Source organism: Natrix helvetica (genome assembly GCF_964273705.1).
Source record: "Natrix helvetica genome assembly, chromosome: 2".
In the NCBI taxonomy this organism is placed as follows: Eukaryota; Metazoa; Chordata; class Lepidosauria; order Squamata; family Natricidae; genus Natrix; species Natrix helvetica.
Genome location: NC_138552.1, coordinates 227,309,693 through 227,335,439, shown reverse-complemented (window position 1 = coordinate 227,335,439; position 25,747 = coordinate 227,309,693). Strand labels below are relative to the sequence as shown.

The following is a 25,747-nucleotide window of genomic DNA, read 5'->3' as shown; positions in this document are numbered from 1 at the left end:
GCTTAATATACTCTAGACAAGACCAATGCACTATAATTATTAGCAAAGAATAAACAATATACCTGCCAGGACAGTGAAACCATGTGTCAATTCAGGTCTTAAGCTTTTGAAGCCACAACCAGACCATCTTTGGTCACTCCCTTGCAGTGATAAGAAGTTTTATATTCTGACTTCACAACTCCCTCATGGTGAAACTCTGATAATGGACCATGCAAGATAGCCAATTTATGCTCAGAAGTGGGTGCACCCGGGAGTAGCAGTGGAATCCCATATAGTTGAGCTTAGTTGTTATTTCTTGCACTGATTTATACACACGTATGTGATTCCTTGAAATTATACTGTATCTGCTTTTGCTGATATAGAATTAAATGCCATTTATTCTAAAATTTTATTTTGAACAATATTTTGTTTCCAGCTCTTTGAAATTTTTCTTACATGTCTACGGTATTATGGCTAAAAACATTCAATTTAGAGCAAATTATATTGCCAACTTTAAATGAACATTCATATTGGAAAACCTCAAGGAAAACCTCATCGTCTATCATCTTTGCCACCTCTATTATGCCTGCACCATCTGGACATTTGGACTTCTATCTGCCCCCCCCCCCTATCCTCACCCAATTACGAACAGGATTCTGCCTCTTACCCCCCCTTACTGACTTTGTTACCATCTGCAGCACCTTAACCCCACTGGATTCTTATATCAATTTACCTGAGGTCAGACTTGCTCCGCCTGCGGGAGGCCCCTCTCTCGCAGGCATGGCCCTTGGCTCTCTCAAGGGCCCGCCTCGATGACGGGTTTGTCAACCCTGAGAGGTGCAGGAAACGGAAGCTAAGGGGTTTTTAAATTAAATGTTTTGCTTCTTTTTTAGGGGGTTCCAGGGCGGGGGGGAGGGTCCATCAGACCGGGAGGGAAGCCAGTGCCAGGCAAACAGGTGAGTCCAGGAAGGAAGGGAACGAGGTGGGGGGGGGGAAAGAAAAGGTCATTTCAACGGAGGGTTGTTTTATTACAACGGTCGTGGGGAGAGGGGGATGCGAGGACAGGAGAAGATCCCAAGGTCAGTTGGGAGACCGTGGCTGCTGGCTACGCCCGGTCGTTTGTACCAACCCCCGCAGTCTGGGTGGTCAGGAGCTACAGAGCCAGGGCCTGCGGCTGATGCTTTGCAATGCAAGGTCTGTGATTAACAAGGCCCCCCTCATCAATGAGTTGATCTCAGAGGGGGAGCTAGACCTTGCAGGGATAACGGAGACCTGGTTGGGCCACGAGGGCGGTTTGCCCCTCGTGGAAATGTGCCCACCGGGTTTCCGGGCATTTCATCAGCCCCGGGCCCTGGGTAAGGGTGGTGGGGTGGCGGTAGTTATTCGGGAATGTTTGGAGCCGAGAGAGTTCACTGTTCCTCAGATACCCGGGTGTGAGTCCCTTGGTGTGAAATGGGGCCCAGGGAGGCAGTGGGGCTTGCTGATTGTATACTTGGCTCCTCGCTATGCATCAGCAGCCCTGCCCGAGCTCCTCAAGCTGATCTCGGAAACGGCAGTTGAGACCCCCAAGCTTCTGGTTATGGGGGACTTCAACTTGCCGTCGACGGGAGAGGCTTCTGAGGTGGCTCGGGAGTTCATGGCTTCCATGACGGCCATGGACCTGACCCAATTAGTTCAGGGCCCCACTCACGAAGGTGGTCACACACTGGACCTTGTGTTCGTATCTGAGCAGTGGACGAGTGATCTGGGAATGGGGGATTTAGTCATCACGCCCCTGTCATGGTCTGATCACTCATCTCTCTGGCTGAACTTCCCTGGCGCTACCTCCCACCGCGAGGAGGCGGAACCAGACTGTCTAAGCTGGTACCGCCCCAGGCACCTGATGGAACCGGATAGATTCCAGACGGAGCTTGGGCCAATACCTATAGCCCTGACCCGCTCCCGGTCGGAGGACCTAGCGGCCGCCTGGAATAGGGCGGCGGCTGGGGCCTTGGACCGGGTTGCGCCATTGCGACGTCTCCTGCGGCAGCGATCCACCCGGGCTCCTTGGTTTACCGAGGAGCTGAGGGTGATGAAGCGCCACAGGAGACGTCTAGAGAGCAGGTGGAGGTCCTCACGCTCCGAATCTGACCGAACACAGGTAAGAGCCTACTTGCGGACTTACCTTGTGGCATTAAGGACGGCCAAACGTAGACATTGTGCCGCCCTTATTGCGTCCGCCGATAACCGCCCTGCCGCCCTGTTTCGGGTGACCCGCTCCCTCCTATCACAGAGGACGCGGGGGGCACCCCTGCAGGGAAGATAAGGGGAGTTTGGGGAATATCTGCAGGACAAAGTCGCTCAGATCCGGAGCGGATGGGCCCCCTTCAGTGGACCGGACGAGCCGTCAACAGCGAGTCTTGTGAGGCCACTCTGGGAGGAGTGTGACTCTGTTGCCCCCGAGGATTTGGACAGGTTACGTGGACGGCTGCGACCCACCACATGTTCAATGGACCCGTGTCCCTCCTGGCTGGTACTGGCATCCTGGGAGACGACACGAGGCTGGCTTCTGGGCCTGGTGAACGCTTCGTTGGGTGAGGGATCCTTGCCAACCGCCTTGAAAGAGGCAGTGGTGAGGCCCCTGCTCAAGAAGCCTTCACTGGACCCAATGGAACTAGCTAATTACCGTCCAGTCTCCAACCTTCCCTTTTTGGCGAAGGTTGTTGAGAATGTGGTGGCGCAGCAATTTCCGCGACACCTCGACGAATCCGAATATCTAGACTCACGCCAGTCCGGTTTCCGACCCGGGCACAGCATGGAGACAGCCTTGGTCACGTTGGTTGATGATCTCTGGAGGGCCAGAGATAGAGGTTGTTCCTCTATCCTGGTCCTATTAGACCTCTCAGCGGCTTTTGATACCATCGACCATGGTATCCTATTGCGCCGGCTGGGGGGGATGGGAGTCGGAGGCACCGTTCTACGGTGGTTCGGCTCCTACCTCTCTGACCGGACGCAATGTGTGTTGACAGGGGGGCAGAGGTCGACCCTGAGGCCACTCTCTTGTGGGGTGCCGCAGGGGTCGGTCCTCTTGCCCCTCCTGTTCAACGCATATGTGAAGCCGCTGGGGGAGATCATCCGTGGTTTTGGGGTTGAATACCATCTGTACGCTGATGATACGCAGCTGTACATCTCAACCCCAAACCACCCCAACGAGGCTGTCGAAGTGATGTCCCGGTGTTTGGAAGCCGTCGGGGTCTGGATGGGGGACAACAGACTCAAACTCAACCCCTCCAAGACTGAGTGGCTGTGGCTACCGGCACCCCGGTTCAGCCAGCTAATTCCATCGCTGGCCATAGGGGGTGAACAACTCCCCCCTGTGGAGCGGGCGCGCAATTTGGGCGTCCTCCTAGATGCCCGGCTGTCTATGGATGACCATGTGGCAGCTGTGGCAAGGGGGGCGTCCCACCAGGTTCGCCTGGTGCGTCAATTGCGCCCCCTACTGGACCGGGATGCCCTACGCACGGTCACTCATGCGCTGGTGACGTCTCGCCTGGACTACTGCAATGCCCTCTACATGGGGCTTCCCTTGGGACGCATCCGAAGACTGCAGCTAGTTCAGAACGCAGCCGCGCGGGTGATTATGGGGAGCTCAAGATACTCCCATGTGACACCGCTCCTGCGCGAGCTGCACTGGCTACCTGTGGTTTTTCAGGTGCGTTTCAAGGTATTAATTACCATCTTGAAAGCGCTCCATGGCACAGGACCCAGTTACCTGCGGGATCGTATCCTCCCGCACACATCCCTACGACCAATCCGCTCTCACAGGGAGGGACTACTACTGGTGCCGTCAACTAGGCAGTGCCAGCAGGCGACGCCTAGGGGTAGGACCTTCTCTGTGATGGGCCCAACCCTCTGGAATGACCTCCCCCCCGACATTAGAACTACCACTGACTTCCGTTCCTTCCGTCAAAAATTAAAGACTCACCTGTTTCGATTAGCTGGCCTGGCACATTCTTAGTTTTTACCTCCCGATGGATATATTTTAATGGGTAATTTTGGGTAATATTTTAACTCTTGGGTTATTAGAGTTTTTAATGTACTATATTTATTATTCTATATACAGTCTTGTAACCTCCTCCACCTACGTATTTAATTATTTAACTGTTTTATGTATGTATTTTATAACGCATTTTAGTGACTGTACACCGCCCCGAGTCCCTTTCGGGAGACGGGGCGGTCTATAAATACGAATAATAAATAAAAGAAATAAAATAAATAAAGTAATGTGTCCTTTCCAAAGCTTAATTCTTCAACACTTTATATTTAAAAATGTGCATTTGCTCCTTTTGGTAAAATCTTAGGGCCATTCTATAGCCTTCATTCAGCAACAGATTTCAATAGGAAGAAGGTATTTTTGTTCTAAGATTGAAGGACAATACTGTATAGCTGTGATGGAGAACCTATGGCACATGTGACCGAAGTGGCTTGCAGAGCCATCTCTCCGAGCATGTGAACTGTCACCCATTGCTCTTCCAGGTTCTGGTGTGCCAACCAGCTGGTCTTTACGTGTGCAGGAGCATCGGAAACCAGAAAAGCCGCCTATTGCTTATGGGCGCGCCAGTAAAATGATCTCCCGGTTTCTGGCGCACGCATGCATACTGGCCAGCTGGTCTTTGCGTGCACATCCATGACAAAAACCGGAAGACCAGGTGGCCGGTATGCATGTGTGCATAAAAAAACAGAAATCATCTACCTGGTGCCGCATGTACACTGCTCTTCTGATTTTCGTCACGCGCATGCGCTCCCATTTCAGCACTCACTGTCAAAAAGGTTCCACAACACTGCTGTATAGGGTTGCTATTTCTAAAATTATTTATAGGAAAGATACAGACCTTCAGTAATACAAATTCAATATTTTTGAAAGAATAGGGTATTCATTTCAAAATGAAGGGCATTTCCAGGGTCTGCATTTCTTGTGTGTGGTTTATTTCTTAGGAATTATATTCTTGCATTGAGTAGTAATGAGGTACCACACTACTGTATTACACTGATAGTATAATCCAAAAACAGGATCAGGAAAAACAGTTTTATACTAACATGAAATTACTATACTTAATTTATCCCACAGAGATACAAACAAATCAAACCAACGATACAACATTATGCATGATTATCAGACCCATTTGTGTTTGAAACCACTTCCTGAAGCAGGATATCTTACTCTGGTAGGTTCATGTTTTACACTAAGGGCGAAATGCAGCTGGGCACCTCTTTAATAGATAGGAAACTATTAAGTTAGCAAAGTAATACAGACCAGATTGTAATTGGTATAATACATGTATCTTCAGATCGCATACTTTATGTACTGTTGAAGGCTTAAAAAGCCCTCATTTATACAGCACTTTCAAATTGTTATACAAATATTCTCCAATTCATACAGAGATACAGAGATACATGCATAAGGCTTAACGTGAACTGAGGAATGATTTCTCAATGGCCCATTTAAATGAGATGTTAGCATAGTCACTGTACCATTTATAATAGGCTATAGTGGATAGGCTGGTAACATACAAGGCGGAACACGAATCTTCAGACTTATCCTTCAAGTTCCATGGGAACTGTCTGGTTTTAGTAGATCACATGCTATTCTAAGTCTCAGACATTCCTTAAGATTTAGCAGATTCAAAGTTGCCCAGCACCTGTGCTATCTAGAAGGAAGACAAGGTAGATCCTATGTATGAAGGATGCTTGATGCTTTCTGACTTTGTTTGCTTGCTAGTTTCATTATCAAACTAGGTAACATCATCAGTGCTAGTCTAGCACCAATCTAAATCTAGATCTGATCTCAATTTATCAGAGATTGGCACTGATGATGTTACCTAGTTTGAGTAATGAAACATCTGCAAGAAAACAACCAAGTTCATAGAGCACTAAGGCCCCCTCACTTCAACCCTGAACTACAAATAATCTCTTTTATTGAGATTGAGATCCTATGTATCTCACCAATAGCCCAAGATTTAAAAAGTAATACTGTAGTAAGAACAGGCTTTTATGCTAAGAGACTAAAGTTTAATACAGCATGCAGCTGCAAGACAGACAGACTAGGGACACATAATCTATTTTCTAGTTCTGAATAACGCAGGCAAGTATCCCCCCCCCCACACACACACCCTCAATCTCTCTTACAGCCTATGTAAATCATTGGCATGACTGAAAGATAGCATCATTTTCAATTATATTTAGTTCAATGTTATGTTCCCTTCCTTTCAATCTCTAAGCTTCCATGCTCATGCTACTTCATTCTCATGGCTGGTACATTTTTAGAAACAAAACAAGATATTTTGGTTTATAAAGCAATAAATTCAGGTGGCAGCACCTAATTTTTCTGTTTTCTGTCTCCAGTTCTTTTGTGCCATCTTCTTTTTCTCTGTTTTAGTTCCTCCAGCCTCTTCCCCAAACCTCTCTAATATGTCACTGTTCTACACTAGAAAGATGGAGAGATTTGCTATGAAAACAAATAATAATAAATACTTCATTTTGAAAAAAAAATACTACTGGGAAGAAAAAAACCGAATGGCTTCTCTTGTGCTACATTTAGATTCCAGTTTTGAAGACAGGGAGTTTTCTATTGAGGACTATCAGGGTAATGGAGTAAGCCTTAATTTTTAGAAAATGGTGAATAGAGCACTTAGTTTATGGCAAACAATGTTACCTATACAGGCACATCTTTTCTTTAGTTCTATAGGAGAGGCAAGGTACAGCTTCTGCTTTCTTGAAAGAACAGGGAAGACCTCTTATGGTCTAGAACAGCGATGGCGAACCTTTCTTGGCTCGCATGCCATAAATAGGGGAAGCACAGGGGGGTCATGTGCAGGCGTGCCGCACCCATAATGCAATGCACGACCCCCCCAGTGCGCATGCGCGCACTACAGGCGCAACCCCCACATTTTTGCATGCTTTTTTCGCCCTCCCCAGGCTCCAAAGGCTTTATAGGAGCTTGGGGAGGGCGAAAATAGCCTCCCCCGCCCCTCCCGAGGCTTCAGGGACCTTCTGGAGGCTTCCCTGAAGCCTTCGAAGCAGTCAAAACGACCCTCCGAGCAAACTGGAAGTCACTTCGGGTTTGCTCGGAGGGTCGTTTTAAGCGCTCCGAAGGCTTCAGGGACCTTCAAGAGGCTTCCCTGAAGCCTCCAGGGCAGTCAAAACGACCTTCCGAACAAACAGGAAGTCTGTTCCTGAACTTCCAGTTTGCCCGTAGGCCGTTTTTTTGCGCTCCGGAGGTTTCAGGGAAGCTCATGAAGCCTCCAGAGGGCCTTGGGGGGGGGGCTCTTTTCGCCCTCCCCAGGCTCCTATAAAGCCTCTGGAGCCTGGGGAGGGCGAAAAATGGCTTTAAAAAAGGGTGAACTCAGCTGGCTAGCGCGTGCATGCCATAGTCATCACTGGTCTAGAACGTATTACATAATTGATTAAATAGCTACTTTTTAATTTCTATGGACGGCTATAATTTGTAGGGTTTACTCTCATTCAATAATTCTATTCTATCAATACGTTTTATATAACTTCAGATCCTGATGAGTCAAACCCGTACTATCTTTATTATTTACGTATGACTTCCATGTGAATGCAAATGCAGAATCTATATTTATTGTTCAAGTTTTAGAAATAGTGAATAGCTGAAAAAATATTTTTCTCTCAAAGAACTATGAGAAATTCCAAAGTTATCTGTAATCTAGAAATAATACCCACCACATGAAAACCAATCAAAACCATGTACATATAAAACATACATTAACAGTGTCAATTTGTTCAGTTTTATCAATATTCTTTACAGTATATGTATCTGCTCAACGGTACATCATGCTCTAGCAAATCACTTGTAACATTGTATTAAATTTGTGTAATGAAATAACTTATGGTAAAATATGTTTTTCGTATTTCATATCAACACCTATGTTCCACATATAAGCAATACTTTTATTTTACTGGCTTTGCTTCGGGTTCTTCTACACTCTTCATACCCATCTGTTTAAGCAAAACAGATGGGTATGGGACGAATCAGGAAAAAGAATGATCTGGAACCATGAAATTTGCGTTCTGTCCTAATCATAAAAAAAGAATGTTGGAGGAATTGTAGACATTCAAATAAGGCTTTTGCTGGCTTTGTGTTGAGTTGAGGCATAAAATAAAGGATTCTGCCCTTTATGAAGGGCAATATACATGTCCCAGGATAATGTTGCAGGATCCAGTCTGGGTCGGTCACTGAGATCTGGACTTGGTGATCAACCCAATTTGTATCCTGCAACATTGTACATGGATATGTATATTCCATAAGCTTCTGGAACACACATTTTCTTCAGAGGTTTGCTTCCTGTATAAAACATATACAAAATGTCCAGGATTTTTACTTCTTGTAACTAAAAATATCAAAATAGATTTTACCATTTTGGAAGATGAGGCATGTTTAACTGATCATTTTTCTTTTCCTAGACTGAAACTTTAAAACTGACATAATCTTTCATTACTGCTTTCTTAGACAGGTATTTAACTCCAAGTATGTATTATGCTGTTGCCTGCATTTTATTTTGAAAAATTAAAATAAACCCTGAGGGAAAATTTTTCATCTACTCTATTTCCCCACCCACCCCGTGCATATCAAGGCTTGTCTGCTTCTTTAACTACTAAGGAAAGAAAACCTTTGTAAATAGCTCTTAGCTTTAAGGCAGGGAAGATGCGAAAAAGCATAGAAATGTATTTCCTCCCTTTCTGAAAACACCTGAAGTCTGAAACTGCCAACTTTTGAGACAGGAATGTATACAGAGACAGAAAAGACAGCATAAGGAAAACAAAGTCAGAAGGTAGCCCAGCACCTGTTTTTCTCCACCCGCGTTTCCAAACGTTTGTCGAAAGCCATTCTGAATGACATTTGAGATTCCTTCCATACTGAAGCGCTATAAGGAGTGAGAACGTGACAGAAAAGGGGGGAAAAAGAAAAATTTAAAGGTATTAGTTAGGTTTTTTGGGGGGATGCCAGCAAGGTAAATGTTAGAAATGAAATATAGCTGTAGCTTAATGAGAAAAGCGCCAACTTTTAAATATTTTGCTCATTAGGGATTTAGGAATGGAGCCAGCCAAATATCATATGTAGAGAACTAGGATAAGATTGTTTTAGCATTAACGATCTTTGGCTACTTATTATCTCAAATAATATATTTAAATAAATATGAAATCACACACATAGAACATGCTAAAGCATATTGCCTTGTAAGCTTTTTGCTCCTTGCCCAATCCCATTAAACATTGCAAGCACAGATAAATAATTGACCAATGTCTTATTGGTATTAAAAACGGCATTTCCTTGCTCCTCATGGCTGAAAGTGGGAAATATAAAACAATACCAACAAACGACACAACATATTCTGAGCAGGGAACTCAATTTTAGTTGATATTCCTTTTGAAATAAATCTAGATCTGTAGATTGTAGAATCTGTCAATATTTCATTCTTTAACTAGGCATTATTCCAACATGAGGTAGCCCGTAGGATCTTTCCACGCTAGTCTTGTTTGGATAAACTAAGAAAAAAATCCTATTTCTTCTATCCCTAGAAATCCTGACAGAAAAACAAACCGCTACTTATGGCAACTGACTGTATTCTCACATTTCTCCTACACAAACAAGAAAATACTAACAACCTGGAAATCACACTGCAGTTCTGAAATGAACAAGTGTCTGATACAAGAAATGGATGTTTATGTTGTGAGCTACATTCAGTTTCTATACACAAAACAAATCCAATTAATTATTTCATTATTTGCAGTTATCTTCAGTGTGGGGATCTCAGGTTTTAATGGTAGAAATGTGAAAAATATAATCTGCTATGCACAAGATAACCTACATACAAACTAGTGGTATGTTATTTGATGCCCACAGGAGAATAGCGGAGAACAAATCGTTTGCTGCCAATAGCCTTATATTTTTAATGAATGATGAAATCATTGAAGGCAAACTCTAATCACTACTGAAAACTAATATTACTGCATTCTCTTGCTACCTCCTGATCCTAAAGTGCAAGACATCAATGACAGATTACAACAAACAGACAATGTGACAATGACATGGAAAAGACTATGCTGTTTCATCCATAGACGTTGCATACTGTGGGGATATGTTCCTCTTTGAGTATATGCAAACATATCACTGACCTTTAAAGATACATTCACTTTATATGTTCATATTCCTCTTATACAGATATTAAACAATCAAGCTTTTGTCAGAATAAACTCTTACTCGATGCAAGTGTTTTAATGTTATAATTTATGAATTTCCTTTTAAAATAGCATTATTGTGTCAAATCCTTCAAAAGATATTGAAGAAACTGCTTATAGCTCTCTAAGATAAGGATATCCCAGGTGTCAAGGAAAATCTATGTTGAAAAAGATATACATCTCAGTTCTGGAACAATTTTTATAGGAGAGACTGTTATACAGATTGCTCACTTTTATACTTCTGTAGAGATAGTAGTATCTGAACGTTAAGGCATTCAGCTGATTACATTTACATTCTCTAGTTGTTTTACTATGCGGCTTAGCTTGTATCTATAGTCTTTATATATGTTTAAAACTGTGCTTTATTGATTATTTTCATTCCTACTCTAAATTACCAGATGATATTCTCAATAAAAGACAAGGTAGAAATAAAATTGTACAAAGTTTTAAAGCTCTGCAGAATAAATAGTATTTTCAGTTGACCTTAGTATAATAGAAGATAATTAATCCATTTATTATCTAGTTTCAGTTGATAACTCATTGGACCTCCTAATTACTTTGGCAAATAAAAGGTTAAATTATAGGTCACATCACATTATTTCTAAGTAACATAAATTACAGCAGAAAAATAGATGTTAACAAGAATTTGCAACATACATGCCTGGCTTAGTTGTCTCTCAAATGATACACTTTTTACAATATACTGATGTTATTTTTCCTCTTCCTTATTTACAAGAAGTGTGATTTATATTTACCCTTTTATAGAATTCTGCTTTGTAGTGAATGTCTTTTCAGAGAGAATCTGTTAAGAGAGTTGGGAAGCCACAATTTCCACCCAGTGTCTGCTGCTCTAGTGACAATGTGTTTCTTCATGCAGTTTTTAATGAAATCAGGATATAGTTTTTTTCTGGTTTGCAAAATATCCTAACATCAAGAAAGCCTCGTGTGGATGAAAAAGTTCTTGTGGATTCTGGGAAGTGCCCTAGTGCCAATGAGCTTAGGAAGAACTATTCAGGCACTTTAGCATATGCGTAATAGCACCAGCAGATTATATTGTCTAAGGTAGCAGGAGAAGACAAAACAGGGAGATTACACACACAGGTGATGAAACGAAGTTAACGAGAGGAATAATGTGGAAATTTCAAATAGTCTGTGGATAGAAAAAATTGTATGTTTGTGCATCAACAATTACTTAAATATATTGAACAAATTCTACATCTGTGGCAGCTCTGCTGAAAAATCCTAATTTCAATAGCAGATGTTAAGCAAACTTAAAGTAGGTATTAACATTTCAAACTCTTCCCAGATTTCCCCCCCCCCCCCATTCCGTAACAATTACCCAAAGAGGTAAAAGACCACTTGTACAAATTTGGTTGGACAAAATAAGAAATGTAACGTTGGTCATCTGAGAAAGTAGCAGTTGTTCTTCAGAGTCTTGTAAAACTTCAGCAGCCAGTGATGATCAGAAAAAAATAGAATATTATGAATATTTTTGTGCCCATCGAAGTATATGGATCCAACCAAAAGAATAGAATGGAATAGAGTTAAGAGGGGACCTTGGAGGTTTTTTAGTCAACCCCCCTGCTTAGGCAGGAAATCCTACACCACTTCAGACATCTTCTTAAAAACTTCCAGTGTTGGAGCATTCACAACTTCTGGAGGCAAGTTGTTCCACTGATTAATTGTTCCAACTGTCAGGAAATTTCTACTTAGTTCTAAGTTGCTTTTCTCATTGATTAGTTTCAACCCATTGCTTCTTGTTCTACCCTCAGGTGCCTTGGAGAATAGCTTCACTTACGCTTTTTTGTGGCAACCCCTGAGATATTGGAACAATGCTATCATGTCTCTCCTAGTCCTTCTTTTTATTAAACTAGACATACCCAGTTCCTACAACCGTTCTTGTTTTAGCCTCCAGTCCCCTAATCATCTTTGTTGCTCTTCTCTGCACTCTTTCTATAGTCTCCACATATTTTTTAGAAGAGGAGATGTTATTGTTGTTATTAAGGCTGCTTACTATTATTCATTTGAACTGTTAGTAAGAATAACCGGGCAAAAATTAGAGATCATATTATACAAAATTAAAATGTAAACAATGTTTCAAGAGAAGCACAATGCAGAGCTCTTACTGTTCCAGGCAGATGGCTTTTTTCTTGCTTTCCATTCTGAGGAGTGCCATTTTTTAACTTTTTCTTCTTCTTCGCCATTTCTTTTTGTTCTCGTTGCTTATTTTGTACTTCAATCAGGACAGATATGAAGCTGTTTTTTACTTCCTTCTCAAACTCTAATTCATCCCGTAGGGCTAATTGTTGCACTAACTCCTCAGAGTAGTCCTTAATGGCTGCTTCAATCTCTTCTAAGAGATCATTTAGCTCGGACACAGACAGTTTTTGCACCCCTGTTTTCAAAACAGCAGAAAACATGATGTGATCTTTAAAACAGTAGACGGCAATGATACTCTAATTCCAACAATACTTTCCCTAAAAACATATTCTGTCCAATATGTACTTAGGTTAAAAACTGCTCCTATATATACACATATACATCTACATCATATACATATACATATACATATATATGTATGTATGTATTGTGTCACAAATCCCAGTAAGGGTAGTATAGATCTATTTCAAGCTATTTAGCTCTCATCAGCTAGCCATACCCTTACTGGGATTTGTGACACAATACATACATACATATACATATACATATATATTTGTTTTCGTAGATTTTCAGGGGTGTAGGTATGCTGGTCTTGTTGTATTTGGGTCTTTTCCCGTGTAAGATTGAGATTGTCTTGGCAACGTTTCGGCGAGGTCCCACTCGCCATCTTTTTTTTCCCGGTAGATGGTGTGTCCTAGGGAGCACACACACACCAACTGCTACTTAAATGCACAATCCCATCACCACCCTGCACAGATCAACTCTGTAACCAAGACCCTCATCTCCATAACCAAACGCCTAGCCTACAAAGACCACCTGAAAACTGAATTACAACCTCTCACAAACGTATTAATCTCCAACGGATTCCAAATAAAAATAATTACCAACCTAATCCAAAAGGAGATATCCCCTAAGAACCGAGACACAGAACAGGACAACAACATCACCACGGATAAAATCAGAAAAATTCTCCACAAGCACAATATCAACACAGCCTTCAGTACTGACCAAAAAATAGCCAACATTTTAAGAAACCCCAAAGACAAGATCCAGCTAGAAAACCAAGGAGTCTACGATATACTATGCAAAATCTGCCCTGCCACATACGTTGGACAAACTAATAGGAGAATAAATGCACGCATCGCAGAACACAAGAACGCAGTCAGAAAAAAAGAAAAAACTTCCTCCATTTTCCAGCACCTTAAAGCAACAGGACATGAAATTGATTTTGAAGGAACCAAATTAATCTCCAAAACTGAACACTTCAACAAGAGAATACTTCTGGAAGCCATCGAAATAGAATAACACCCCCACAACATGAATAAACATGACGATACCTCCCGCCTACCAGACATCTGGAAACCAGCCCTAGTCAACAAACGAGCCCCACCCCCCACCCAGGTCGTTACAACACAAAAGAACAACGGACACACAGCCAGAACCTCAGCCACACAGGATGATACGAAACAGCCGACCAATCTACAAACATCAACTCCATCTACCAATCAGGATGCAACTACACAGCCAATCAACCCACTTACAGCAACAAAGCCAGCAGTCCACCCCCCCCCCCAAGATATATAGAAAGGCGGCAGCTCTGACCACGCTTTACTCACACAAGCACGAAGCTGAAAGCACCAGCCTGAAGATGGCGAGTAGGACCTCGCCGAAATGTTGCCAAGACAATCTCAATCTTACACGGTAAAAGACCCGAATACAACAGACCACTATATATATATATATGTATGTATGTATGTATGTATGTGTGTGTGTGTGTGTGTGTGTGTATGTATGTATGTATGTATGTATGTATGTATGTATGTATATATATATATATATATGTGTGGTGTGTGTGTGTGTGTGTGTGTATGTATGTATGTATATATATATACATATATACATATATACATATATACATATATACATATATACATATATACATATATACATATATATATATATATATATATATATATATATATATATATATCCCCATCCAACCCATGTAGATATCATCTCTAAGAAAAATCACTTATAACAATTCTGAACTTTTTAACAATGCAATTATCCCTCCCTCCCTCTAATTGTTTTTAATTCAGTTTAGCATATACAAAGTTGCAGCTCACAGCTTCCAGGTTTTTTAAATTTCAGGGAAATTTAGATTGTTTTCCTCAATGATTTAAATTAGTATTTCTCATTGTAAAGATGTGTGGACTTCGTCTCCCAAAATACCCCAGCCAGCTAAGAATTCTGGGAGTTGAAATCCACATGTTTTAATGTTGTCCCGTTTGAGAAATACTGATTTAAATCATTCATATTCACAACTGCAAACTTTCTCTTTCTTTATTGACATCAGATGCACCTTCAAATTACAGACATATATGCAAAGGCCAGGCCAATTTATGTGTCCCAGGATAATGTTGCAAGATCCAATCTGAGTCAGTCACCAGGAACAGAGGTGTATTCTTCTGAGCTTTCAGACACGTGCTGGAGCCCATCTTCATGGAATGTTATTCTAGCATAGTCTAGAGCAGGGGTGTCAAACTCATGTCATCACAGGGGTGTCATGTGACATATTGGGACTTTCCTCCCCTTTGCTAAACCGGGCGTGAGCGTGGCCAGTGTGTGACGCATCCGGCCCATGGGCTGGGAGTTTGACAGCCCTAATCTAGAGAGAGAAGTTCCCTGAAGATGGGCTCCAGCACGAGTCTGAAAGCTCGGAGACTAAACCTCTGGTTCCGATGACCAACCCAGATTGGATCCCATAGACATATATAACTGCAAACTAGTATTATTGTTTATAGCTGAAAGCTGTAAACACCCCTATACCCGCTTCGAAATATCTTAGGAGTATAGTACCAAGTCAATATAAACATATAAAATCATTTAACAACATAAATAATATCAAGAAAGGAATGTGTATCTGGTAGTTTATCTTGTAGAACTGGAATTACAAGATACAAAATACAAGCTATATAAAGACAATAGCTTGAAAATACAATTGCATTTTCAACAAGATGGGGGCGGGGAGGGAGCGTAGCCAGCTTGATGTAACTTGTGTAGGGGATGCCTATGGAGGCCCCAGTGCTCTGCCAGCGAAAAAGGGCTCCCGAACACCATTTCGGCTGTGCCAGCCTTTTATAATCCTCTGTCAACAACCCTAGCGAGCTAGCAGAGGCACCGCAGGCTGGTTCTTCACTGTTTCCAGGGCGTCTCTGCACGCAATATCTAAGCACCCTGTGGACCGGATTTGTCCTCTGGGCCTTGAGTTTGACACCCCTGCTATAAAAGAACAGTAGCATATCCTTTAAATGTAAGATAGTTTTTAAGACAAACATCAAACAGAAAATACACCTAAACATCACTTACTTTCTTCATAATTGTGATTTGTACTAGACCGTTTAAGTGTTTGAATTTCTTGAGACAACATGGATAGATGGTCTGTCTGGCTTGGTGTTTCATCATCATCTGCATCGGGAGATTCCTGCATCATTTCCTCTATTTCTTCAATTACCTTCCACACACATAGAGAAAGTTACAGAGAGTGAAAGACAACATTATACTATTTATTTATTTTTGTAAAGACTATTTAATAATAACTTTTACTCACTAAAAGACTTTCCATGTATAAGTATAAACAGTTTAATAATACAGGGATGATTTTCAAAAATAGAGAAATATCTGCTATTATAATCCTTTGCATCAGATGGGATTGGGGCGACTAAATGGAGCTTGAGCATTTACTAGCCAGATGCCCTTTCTGATGTCTACATAAAGTTCACAGGAGACAATTACTCATTGTGCCCAGAGAGAGAGAAATATTTGCCGATACCTAGGATCGAACTTACAATCTTCTGATTGTGAGGTCAGCGCTCCATCTCTAGGCCACTGTGCTACTCCAAGTTAATTATGATTTATATATAAATAATTGCTTATAAATTATTAACTATGGAAAACCCACTCCTGTCTTTGGAACAATATAGTCATACATTAATACCATATTCAGTTAGTCAATCCTTATACTTTCATAGACAAAATTATACATTTCCAAGGGATTTACAAATCAAGTCGGAGAAATGATAAAATCCACAAACACTATAAGTCTCAGAAAACATCAGTTAAAAACTAAAACAATCCATTGTTACTCTGAAAGAAAGCAAAACAAAGGCCTGTCAGAAAAGCCGTGTTTTAATTATTGTCTGAAAAATTAACAAAGCAAGGACTAGTTGGATTATGAAAAACGAGCATAATGTTGAGAAGCAAAGTGAATAGCATTTGAATTCAGCAATTGTACATGGATTACGGTAACAAATGCTACCAATTTGAATAGGAAGCATGTTTCTACATTATCCACCTTTAACCGATCTGGCAGACTTTCTGAAGTCTGTAATACAGTATAGGATGCAGCACAGCTTCTCATTCCCTTGCATGGCTATCATTTTAGGGTCTGATCTGAGTTGTTGGATTTGGGGATAAAATATTTTTCAAGGGATGTTCAATGACTGGAAGACTGATATGGAAGGAATAACTAATAAAGTAGTCTAATCAGAGAAGTTAAATAATGCTGCACAGATAACATGAAAGGAAACTGAAACTGTTGCTAAAACACAGCCGTGCATTTATGAGCTAGTGCAATACAAATATCTTCCACCAGTGCAATAGTGAATGGATAGCTGGTGAACACAATTGTTATATTTCCCTACCATTCTGATATTCCTTTTCACTGATTGCTTCAAGAAAAAAGAAAAACAAAATAATAGCATTGTAGACGTCATCTGTATAATATATATATAGTGGCATAGTGGCTAAGACTCCTGCCTAATATGTAATAGAGCCCAGGTTCAAATCCCAGTAAGGGTATGGCTAGCTGATGACAGCTAAATAGCTCAAAATGGATCTATACTAGTCACCCTTTATTTATTTATCAGCACAAATACAACATATATATATATGTGTATATATATATATATATATATATATATATATATATATATATATACACATATATATATATACACACACACACACACACATACATACATACATACATATGTTGTATTTGTACTGATAAATAAATAATATATGTATATATATGTATATGTATATGTATATGTATATATATATACACATACATACATACACACACAAACACACACACACACACACACACACACACACAATTTCGTAGGAGCTTCTTCATCTACCAGTATGTTCCCACGTGGAATTCAAATCCTATATAGCTTGGAGCCAGAGGTATCTAAGAAAGTGCCTCTTCGAAGTAGATCCTCTCCCAAAAAGATTTACTGGCAGTGCAGTAAATTGCAGTATTTCAGGCAAACTGCCCACAGCCTGGAGTTTGATCCTAACAGGACTCAAGGTTGACTCAACCTTCCATCCTTCTGAGGTCGGTAAAATGAGAACTCAGATTGTTGAGGGCAATATGCAAATAATACTTCTACATTGTAAACCACCCAGAGAGTGTTGTAAAGTGTTATGGGGTAGTATATAAGTCTAAGTGCTATTGCTATCAACTGAATTGGATGGTTAAGGGCTTGGGAAAGATCCTCACCAACCATAAGAAGTGATGAACCCCCACTGTTCTCTGGGCAGGATTCTCTCCAATGGAACAACTGGACTCCTGAGGCAAAGATGATTCCTACTCTCATGGCTTTCTACAACCAGGTTAAAACTTAGCTCTTTCAGAAAAGCTTGGGGGATTGACTGTGGAATCATTGGTGCCAGTGTGGTGGTGTTAGTATTATGACTTTTCATGTATCTGAAGAGTCTGATAAGATTGAGGTGTAGATAAATACCGGAAATAAAAACAAAATAAAGCATTCATGAAAGAACTCTTATGTATACATAGCTTGGTACAGAGCAGTTGACATTCTGCGAGTTAAATGGCATTTCAAAAACCCTTCCCCTAATGTGTGCTAAAATCTAAAAATTCACAGCTATGTAAATATTTGAGCTCTAGTAAAAACAATAAAATATTTATTTAATAGGCATTTGGGAGATGGAGAAGATGCCTGCTTAATTTGAATGTTCATTAAATCTAAATTTGCACCATTTGTATCAATTTGTTCATGATTTGTGGAATTAACATAACTGAGGTAAATTGCATTGTTTGCAGTAAAATCTGTTTAATGAACAAATCCTATAGTCCATTGAATGGGTGTTATATCCTCACAAAAAATGTCTTTTATATCTGAAGCTGACTACACATGATTCATCCTACACAGAGATGACTGAAGTCACACAAATAAAGATGATTTTAGACTTAAATTACCATACTAACCAGTCTATCTGATTATTCAATCATGTTTTGCCATGCTGGGTTTTTTTTTTTTTTGCTAGACCAACTTTATTTTCCTACTGCCATTCATAAAACATTGGAAAACTAGTTTGAATATTGTAACTTTTATCAAATGTGGAAATATTTTCCACAGTTGAGGGGGGGAGGGGCTAGCACTTGCTATCAAAGTGATTTTCAGAAATAATATGAGCAGGTGAGCCTGCAATATACGGACCTACTTATACACATGCACTTCATCCATTTTCTCTCTGTCATACATAGCTAATAATAATAATAATAATTTATTAAATTTCTAGACTGCCCCTTCTCCCCGGAGCTAAGAGTAACAGGAGAGAAAAAAGGATTTAAACCAGTCCTCCCCTAACTCAGCCTCTTTTAAAAAAAATCTAAATTGTTGTTTCTCTAGTAAAATGAAAACAGAGTGGTTTTTTTCTTGCTCATCCCACCGAGTTGTAAGAAAAAGTAGGTGGAGCTCCCAGGGAGATTGGTAGGCCAGAGAGAGGACTAGCAGAAGGCAAAGACAATTTGCAGCTCTCCCATATAAGTTCTAATTCAAGAATGAAACAGTACATCACTTCTGCATTTAAAATATGGGTTATTCTGTATTAGGCCATACCTTTATTAGGATGTTTCTAAGCATTTACAACATATCTGAAAGATGAAATGTTTAATGCTAAATTGCACACATTTATTTTTGAACTTTACCTGTTCGGCTGTGAAAAGAGGTTCTTCATTGATGCAGGAGACAATAATAGAATGCATGTCTAGCTGGTCTCTCAACTCTTCATCATCTGACAAGTCAAGGTTCAAATTATCATTAACCTGTATGAAAATACAAAATAAAACAGGTTAAAAAGAGAGATAAATCAACCAAATATCATAACACTTAATAATATAATAGTGTGTGGTATCTATAAAAATGCTTAAGAATTCAAAATATTGACATCCCAAAATTATTATTACCATCATTATCTTCCTTATATATGTGGTGCTCAACCTACACATCAAAATCCAGTTCAAACATAGAAACAATATTCTGCCATTCAGGTTGATTAATTCAGATGAACTGAATAAATAGATACTGTCTCGTCAGTTCACAGATCACATTTATTCCTGAAAGGATCAATTTAATACAATCCATTCTGTGACTTGATATCCTAAAACAAACCATTGACCTTGGACTCTATTTTGGCTTCAGAGGAGAGGTAAACCTATATTTAAACATACAGTGAGGTCCCAAGCCACTGTCAAATTTATTCTTCAAAATAAATAAGATACATAATCAAAATTGTTAAAGACAACCAGTGTGGCATAATAAGGTGCTAGATTGAAGTCAAGCAATTTGAGGCTTGAATTTTCCATTAGGCATGGAAGCCAGCTGGGCGCCCCTAATCAATGTCAACCTTTGTGACAGGCCAGCCAATAAACACATTATGCATTGATAGGTTGTAGGGGTAGATTTTCAGTAAAGGACATGTCTATTATTTCTTAACAGTTTTGCTTTTAGAAACCTTAAAACTCTTCCATGGATTTCTTGATACTGTGTTTCCCGAAAATAAGACAGGGTCCTATTTTCTTTTGACCCCCCCTAATTTTGCTTGGGTCTTATTATTGGGGGGGGGGCTTATTGGTTTGGGGTTGCCGGGTGGCTGCTCTCTTGCGAGCGGGCGCCTGACCAGCCGGGCACAGCCTCAGAGCAGCAACACAACAAAGCTGCCAAGAGGTGACCATGCTCATGAGCAACCGCCCGGCAAGCCCCCCTTTCTAGCCGGGCAGAGCGCCACTCACCGACCCAGTAATATCCCAAAGGTGCTAAGCCGCGTGGCGCTCTGCCCGGCTGGAAAGAGAGGTTGCGCGAGCACTTGTTCTGCCTCCAGCTTGCGTGCCTCCCAGCCTCACCATGCCCAGCTCTCCCTGTAGAGCTGGGCCAGGGCGCTGCCGCTGCCATGCTCTGAACATAATCAGCTTCCAAACTCTGGTGATCCGCTGCAGAGTCTTCTGGCAGCAGCCACTCTGGGATTACACTCTATGGTTGTGGGCTGGCTGCAGGAAGACTCTCTGTCCCACCAGAGTCTTCCAACAGCCAGCCCACAACCATAGAGCGTAATCCCAGAGCGGCTGCTGCCGGAAGACTTGGCAGTGGATCTCCGGAGTTTGGAAACCGGTTATGCTCAGAGCATGGCGGCGGCGGTAGTGGGGCGGCGCCCTGGCCCAGCCCTACAGGGAGAGCTGGGCATAATGAGGCTGGGAGGCACGCGAGCTGGAGGCAAAACAAGTGCTCACGCAACCTCTCTTTCCAGCCGGGCAGAGCGCCAAGCGGCTTAGCGCCTTTGGGATATTACTGGGTCGGTGAGTGGCGCTCTGCCCTGCTGGAAAGGGGCGTTGCCGGGCGGCTGCTCGTGTGAGCAGCTGCCCGGCAACCCCCCGCTCCAGCTGGGCACAGTGCCACTCACCAACCTATTGGTATCCCAAAGGCCTCAAGCAATGTGAGCGCCTTTGCCCCCCCTCCCCCCAGCTCCTGCGGCTTTGCGCCTTCGGGATATCGCTAGGTTGGTGAGTGGCGCTCTGCCTGGCTGGAGGGCGGGGGTTGTCCAGGGGGCTTATTATTGGGGAAGGGCGTATATTTTTGCCCACAGGAAAAATATGGCATTGTCTTATTATCAGGACATGTCGTAATTTCGGGGAAACACGGTACAGTTCTAGGGATCAGCACGTAGGTCTATTCAACCCAGCTGAACTTAGTTGATTCCAAAACGCTTAGCATAGCTGGACCTGGTTGGAAGTCACCAGGAAATCTCAGGGTTGTAAACTGCAGCAACAAATAATAATATAAAAACTATCCCATGGAGAACTACTTCTGCCCCACTGCTGAGAAAGTGTCATGGGCTTATCAGTTTAGTCCCAAGCTCTTGATTTTTACTCAAGGGAATTTTTGCATTAAGAACTTTTCAGGGCAATCTGAAAAAGTTTAAATGCTTCTATTTTTTGCCCTATACCAGCTAAGAGGGTATAATATATTGAATATATTTTAAATGAAACAGAGGGCTGCTTTTATTTTTATATCAGTTACTATTATTGGCTACTTGATTTCTGGCTTAAACAACAGTATTATACATAATTAGAGTTGATAATATATCAATGAAATGTGTAGAAATGCAAATGTAGGAATTAACATTCAAATGGTAATTCTTGCATTTTGTATAATTAATGTATCTTATTGGACATTGGGGCATGTGTTAGATAAAATTTGAGGAAGAAAACACATGCTGGCAACAGAAACAGAAAGCTAATAATGGTATAGCAAAGGAGGCTTTAATTAAATTGACGGCTTATGTAATATTTGATGTCTAGGACAGAGATTTAAATGACAAAAGGAACATTTTCCAAATTGTTCTGGCAATACTTACTCCCTTTTCAGAAAGATTCAGGGTTGGCAAGTGCAGAGTTCTGGTGTGGGATGATTTCCAATCGACTGGCATTACATTACCATAATTATCTGTCAGAGCATTCCAAATCCTGGAAGGAAAAAAATTCAGTCCTTACAATATGCAGAAACTAAGTTTCTAAAGTGAGTAAGGCTTCTGCTTTTAAAAGTGTACCATATTAATTCCAAAGTAAAGTATGTCAATATTCATAGGCTCAGCCATGAATGGGGAATCACCCACCACAAAAATATCCGTCATTGGATTTGACCTTTGCCTTTAGAGCTCTCTCATTAAATTTGAGTCAGTCAATTTTGCATTAAGAAGAAGAGAATGCATACAATGCTATGATTTGGGTAAAGACCCTCATGGGTTGTCTTATCAGGGATGTCAAACTAGTGGCCCGCAGGCTGGATGCGTCTAGCACAGGCCACACCCACTCCAGCTCTGCGAATGGGAACACCATTGCAAAACATCTCATGATGGCAACGTGACGAGTTTGACACCTGTGTCTTATACCAACTTGCCAAAGAATGAAATTGTTAAACTATATAAGTATCTGTTTAGCAATAAATATAATAGAAAAACATTTTCTCTCTTAAATGCTCATAAAAGGAGAACACAGATTATAATACACAAGAAATCACAGCTGCCAGTACTTTAGCTACTGTTGACCTTCATCTGCATTCAAGTTCTTCCCATTTATTGTAATTATTTCAAGCTTGCCATGAAGAAAAAAAAACTTAGTATAGTTTGTCCTTATTTTGGCTTGATGTATTAAATAAGGATTTTCAAATGTTTCCATTATCAAGCCATGGCTTGCCTTTCAATTTCTGATATGGGACAAAGAAGCCATAGCAAGCCTAAGTTCTGAGATCAGGTGAACCTTGGAAGGAGCTTCTGCAGTTTCTTAGCTGCTCCACCTGGTATGGGGAGCAAAGACTTGAGTATTTACTCATTCATTCACTATAAGCCAAATTTATAGTGCTCTTTATGCTATGATGTGCAAATATTAATATACCCTTTGGATAATATGGATATTATTCACATTAGCATAATTTATTAAGTGGATAATAAACTGTTTCCACCATCTCTCAATCAGATCTATACCTTGGGTATACAAGTGCTTTTGATGCAAATTACAGAATGCACCCATACCAATGCTGATATTGGAGCAGAGGTTGCAATCTAAAATGTTTCCAATTCCTAAATGAGTTAAACATCAATACAAGTTAGAGTTATAAATCAGCAAAAACCCTAGCGGAAAAAGGAATATTTGAGACAATTTCTGAGATGTGCCCTTCGAAAGGGTTTAATTATGTCTCTGAAAAGTTTCTTTTGCTTTTTTTAGACTGCAACAGTTCAAGTTCTTAAAATAAAACATGAGGGTCTGCACAGAAAACGGGCCTTTGGGGACTCTTGAGAAAGGGTCTACCCTTAAGTATAACATTCAAAAGGATCAGATTCCATGTTAGAATTGGTTGCCTTCCACCAAATACCAACGCCTAGTCCGTGAAATGCTTGCTAACATACAGAGTTCAGCCTGGTTGTGCTGGAAAGTTTAAAGTCCAAGTCAAAGGAAGGCGAAACTATTTTTGAAGCTTTCCTCCTTCGGGGCATTAGGTCCTCGTAACCCCTGAGGGCTGGGAAACACCACCACCCTCTTACTCTGTCGGGGATTGCTCTCCATTAGCAACGAATCGTATACTGAAGCTGCAATTCTCTTTTTCCTACTTCTTCCCCCACCTTAAACCCGGAGCCCCATTTCTTTTTTTCACCAATTTTTAATTTTTGTTCATTATATTCAAACATGGTAAATTTCAATTCCCTGTTCTTTAAAACAATGGCAGCTGCTCCGCTAAATAAACAAGTACAATATAGAGACTTCTTTGAGAGAGAAAAAATACTCATGAGATATTGCCCATTTAAGTTTCTCTGCATTTTTCTTCTGGTAATTTGTTGGCCATGCAGCTATATAGAAAATAGTGTAGCATAGCCTTTATTGTCATTGCCCAAAATAGATACAACGAAATTGGTTACAATACTTCTGTTCTGTACAGATATTTATGGAGTGAGGCTGAGGGGGAGTCCCCGGACCAGGATAGATGAAAAAGTGGGGAATCGGAATCCACCACCCCAAACCCAGCGCCCCATTTCTTATACATCCCTTTTCGCAAGGAGAACGCCTCAATCCCCGGATAAGTTTTCCACGACCGAAGGGAGAACCTCACTCTTTGCAAAGGGGCGGTGGGAGGAGGGGGAGGAAGAGGAGGAGGGGGGAGGCTCCCTCCTCTTCTTCCTCCTCCACTTCCAACGAAGGAATCCGACCGGCCGCTTCACTCACTCATCTTCGTGCAAGGCGCTCCGCTCGCTGAGGGGCTGCGGCAGGAGAAGGGCTTCCGGGTCTAGGCAATGCTCGGCCAGCAGCCGAGCAGGTTGGAAGCAGAGCGGGAGTTCGATCCCCAAATCGCCCCCGCCGTCCCAGGGGCCTCCTTCCACGGCCGCCCCCGCCGCCGCCTCCGAGGGCTCCAGGGAACCGCTCGGCTCCGACGAAGGCTGGAAGCCCGAGAAGTCCTGCCAGTCCCCGGCCGGGTCCCGCGGCGAGAGCGCCGTTGCCGTCGCCATCGCCGAGGAGAAGTCGAGAGGCCGCGGGGCCCGGCCAACGCGCGCCCCCGCTCTCTCTCTCTCTCTGAGCGGCCGCTGCGCGCTCCCGATCGCCGAGGCGGAAAAGCGAAGGGTGGGGCGGCGGCGTTGTGACTCACGTCTCCCCCTCCTTCGGAGCTTGGCCTGAATAGCCCTTTGACGCGGGATCTGGAGGTTTTCAGTATATTAATGTGAAAACCTCACACCACGTATCATTCCGTTGCCCGTTTGTTTGAAAGAGAAAGAGCCCATTGTAATGGGATGGGGCGCGCGTTCATATCTTGATAAATTAATACTTATTAATCAGTCTAAAGTCTTAATGCGTGTGGACTGCGGCAGATTGGGATATGATAGATGTCTCCAAACTTGGCAACTTTAAGACTTGTGGACTTCAACTCCCAGAATTCTCTATCCAGCTATGCTGGCTGGAGAATTCTGGGAGTTGAAGTCCACAGGTCTTAAAAGTTGCCAAGTTTGGGGACCTCTGGGATATGACATTGTGCTTATTTGTGCACAGTAACCTGAAATAACATTACTTACTGAGCTCTCAAGGGATTCAACATAAGATGTCATTTTTAAGTTTTTTCTTGGACCGCTTCCACGTGCACACAAGTGTTATTAGAAGTTCCCACCATCAAGAAAAAAAGAGAGAGAAATATCTGAAGTCAGGATGGATTAGTCCTTGTCTGAGGACAAAAGGGCGCGAATAGTGCATTCCAGTTGTCCGAGTTTCGAAACAAAGGAAGTCTGCTGCTAACAATGTCAGGAATTCCACAGCATTTAAAACATGTACATCCTGTACACTCCCTTTTTAACAATCAGAATTAATTTTAATAAGCCTACATGCTGTGATCATGTTCAGTAGAGAACAAAAAAAGCCATTAGGGGGGGAAAAACCCATGATTGGTTTGTTTGGAACTTAAATGCTAGGTAAGAACAGATGGAAGTGAAAAGTTCATAACTGCAGTATGGGGAGGAAGGGTGAAGT

The 25,747-nt window shown here is 41.7% G+C and overlaps 1 protein-coding gene across 2 annotated transcripts in view; it reads right to left on the bottom strand.

Moving 5' to 3' along the window:
• FEZ2 (fasciculation and elongation protein zeta 2) overlaps window positions 1–24,847 on the bottom strand; it is a 36,841-nt gene extending 11,994 nt beyond the window's left edge. The window contains exons 1-6 of one of the 2 annotated variants that reach the window (XM_081942292.1): window positions 24,461–24,847; window positions 22,102–22,210; window positions 19,400–19,516; window positions 15,748–15,892; window positions 12,345–12,613; window positions 8,823–8,903 (exon numbers count right to left, since the gene is read on the bottom strand). In XM_081942292.1, coding sequence (XP_081798418.1) covers window positions 8,823–8,903; window positions 12,345–12,613; window positions 15,748–15,892; window positions 19,400–19,516; window positions 22,102–22,210; window positions 24,461–24,741 — 1,002 coding nt within the window. In that variant the 5' untranslated portion in view covers window positions 24,742–24,847. The remainder of the gene's footprint in view (window positions 1–8,822; window positions 8,904–12,344; window positions 12,614–15,747; window positions 15,893–19,399; window positions 19,517–22,101; window positions 22,211–24,460) is intronic. The other variant, XM_081942293.1, reaches the window with a different exon arrangement.
• Between the last annotated feature and the right edge of the window lie 900 nt (window positions 24,848–25,747).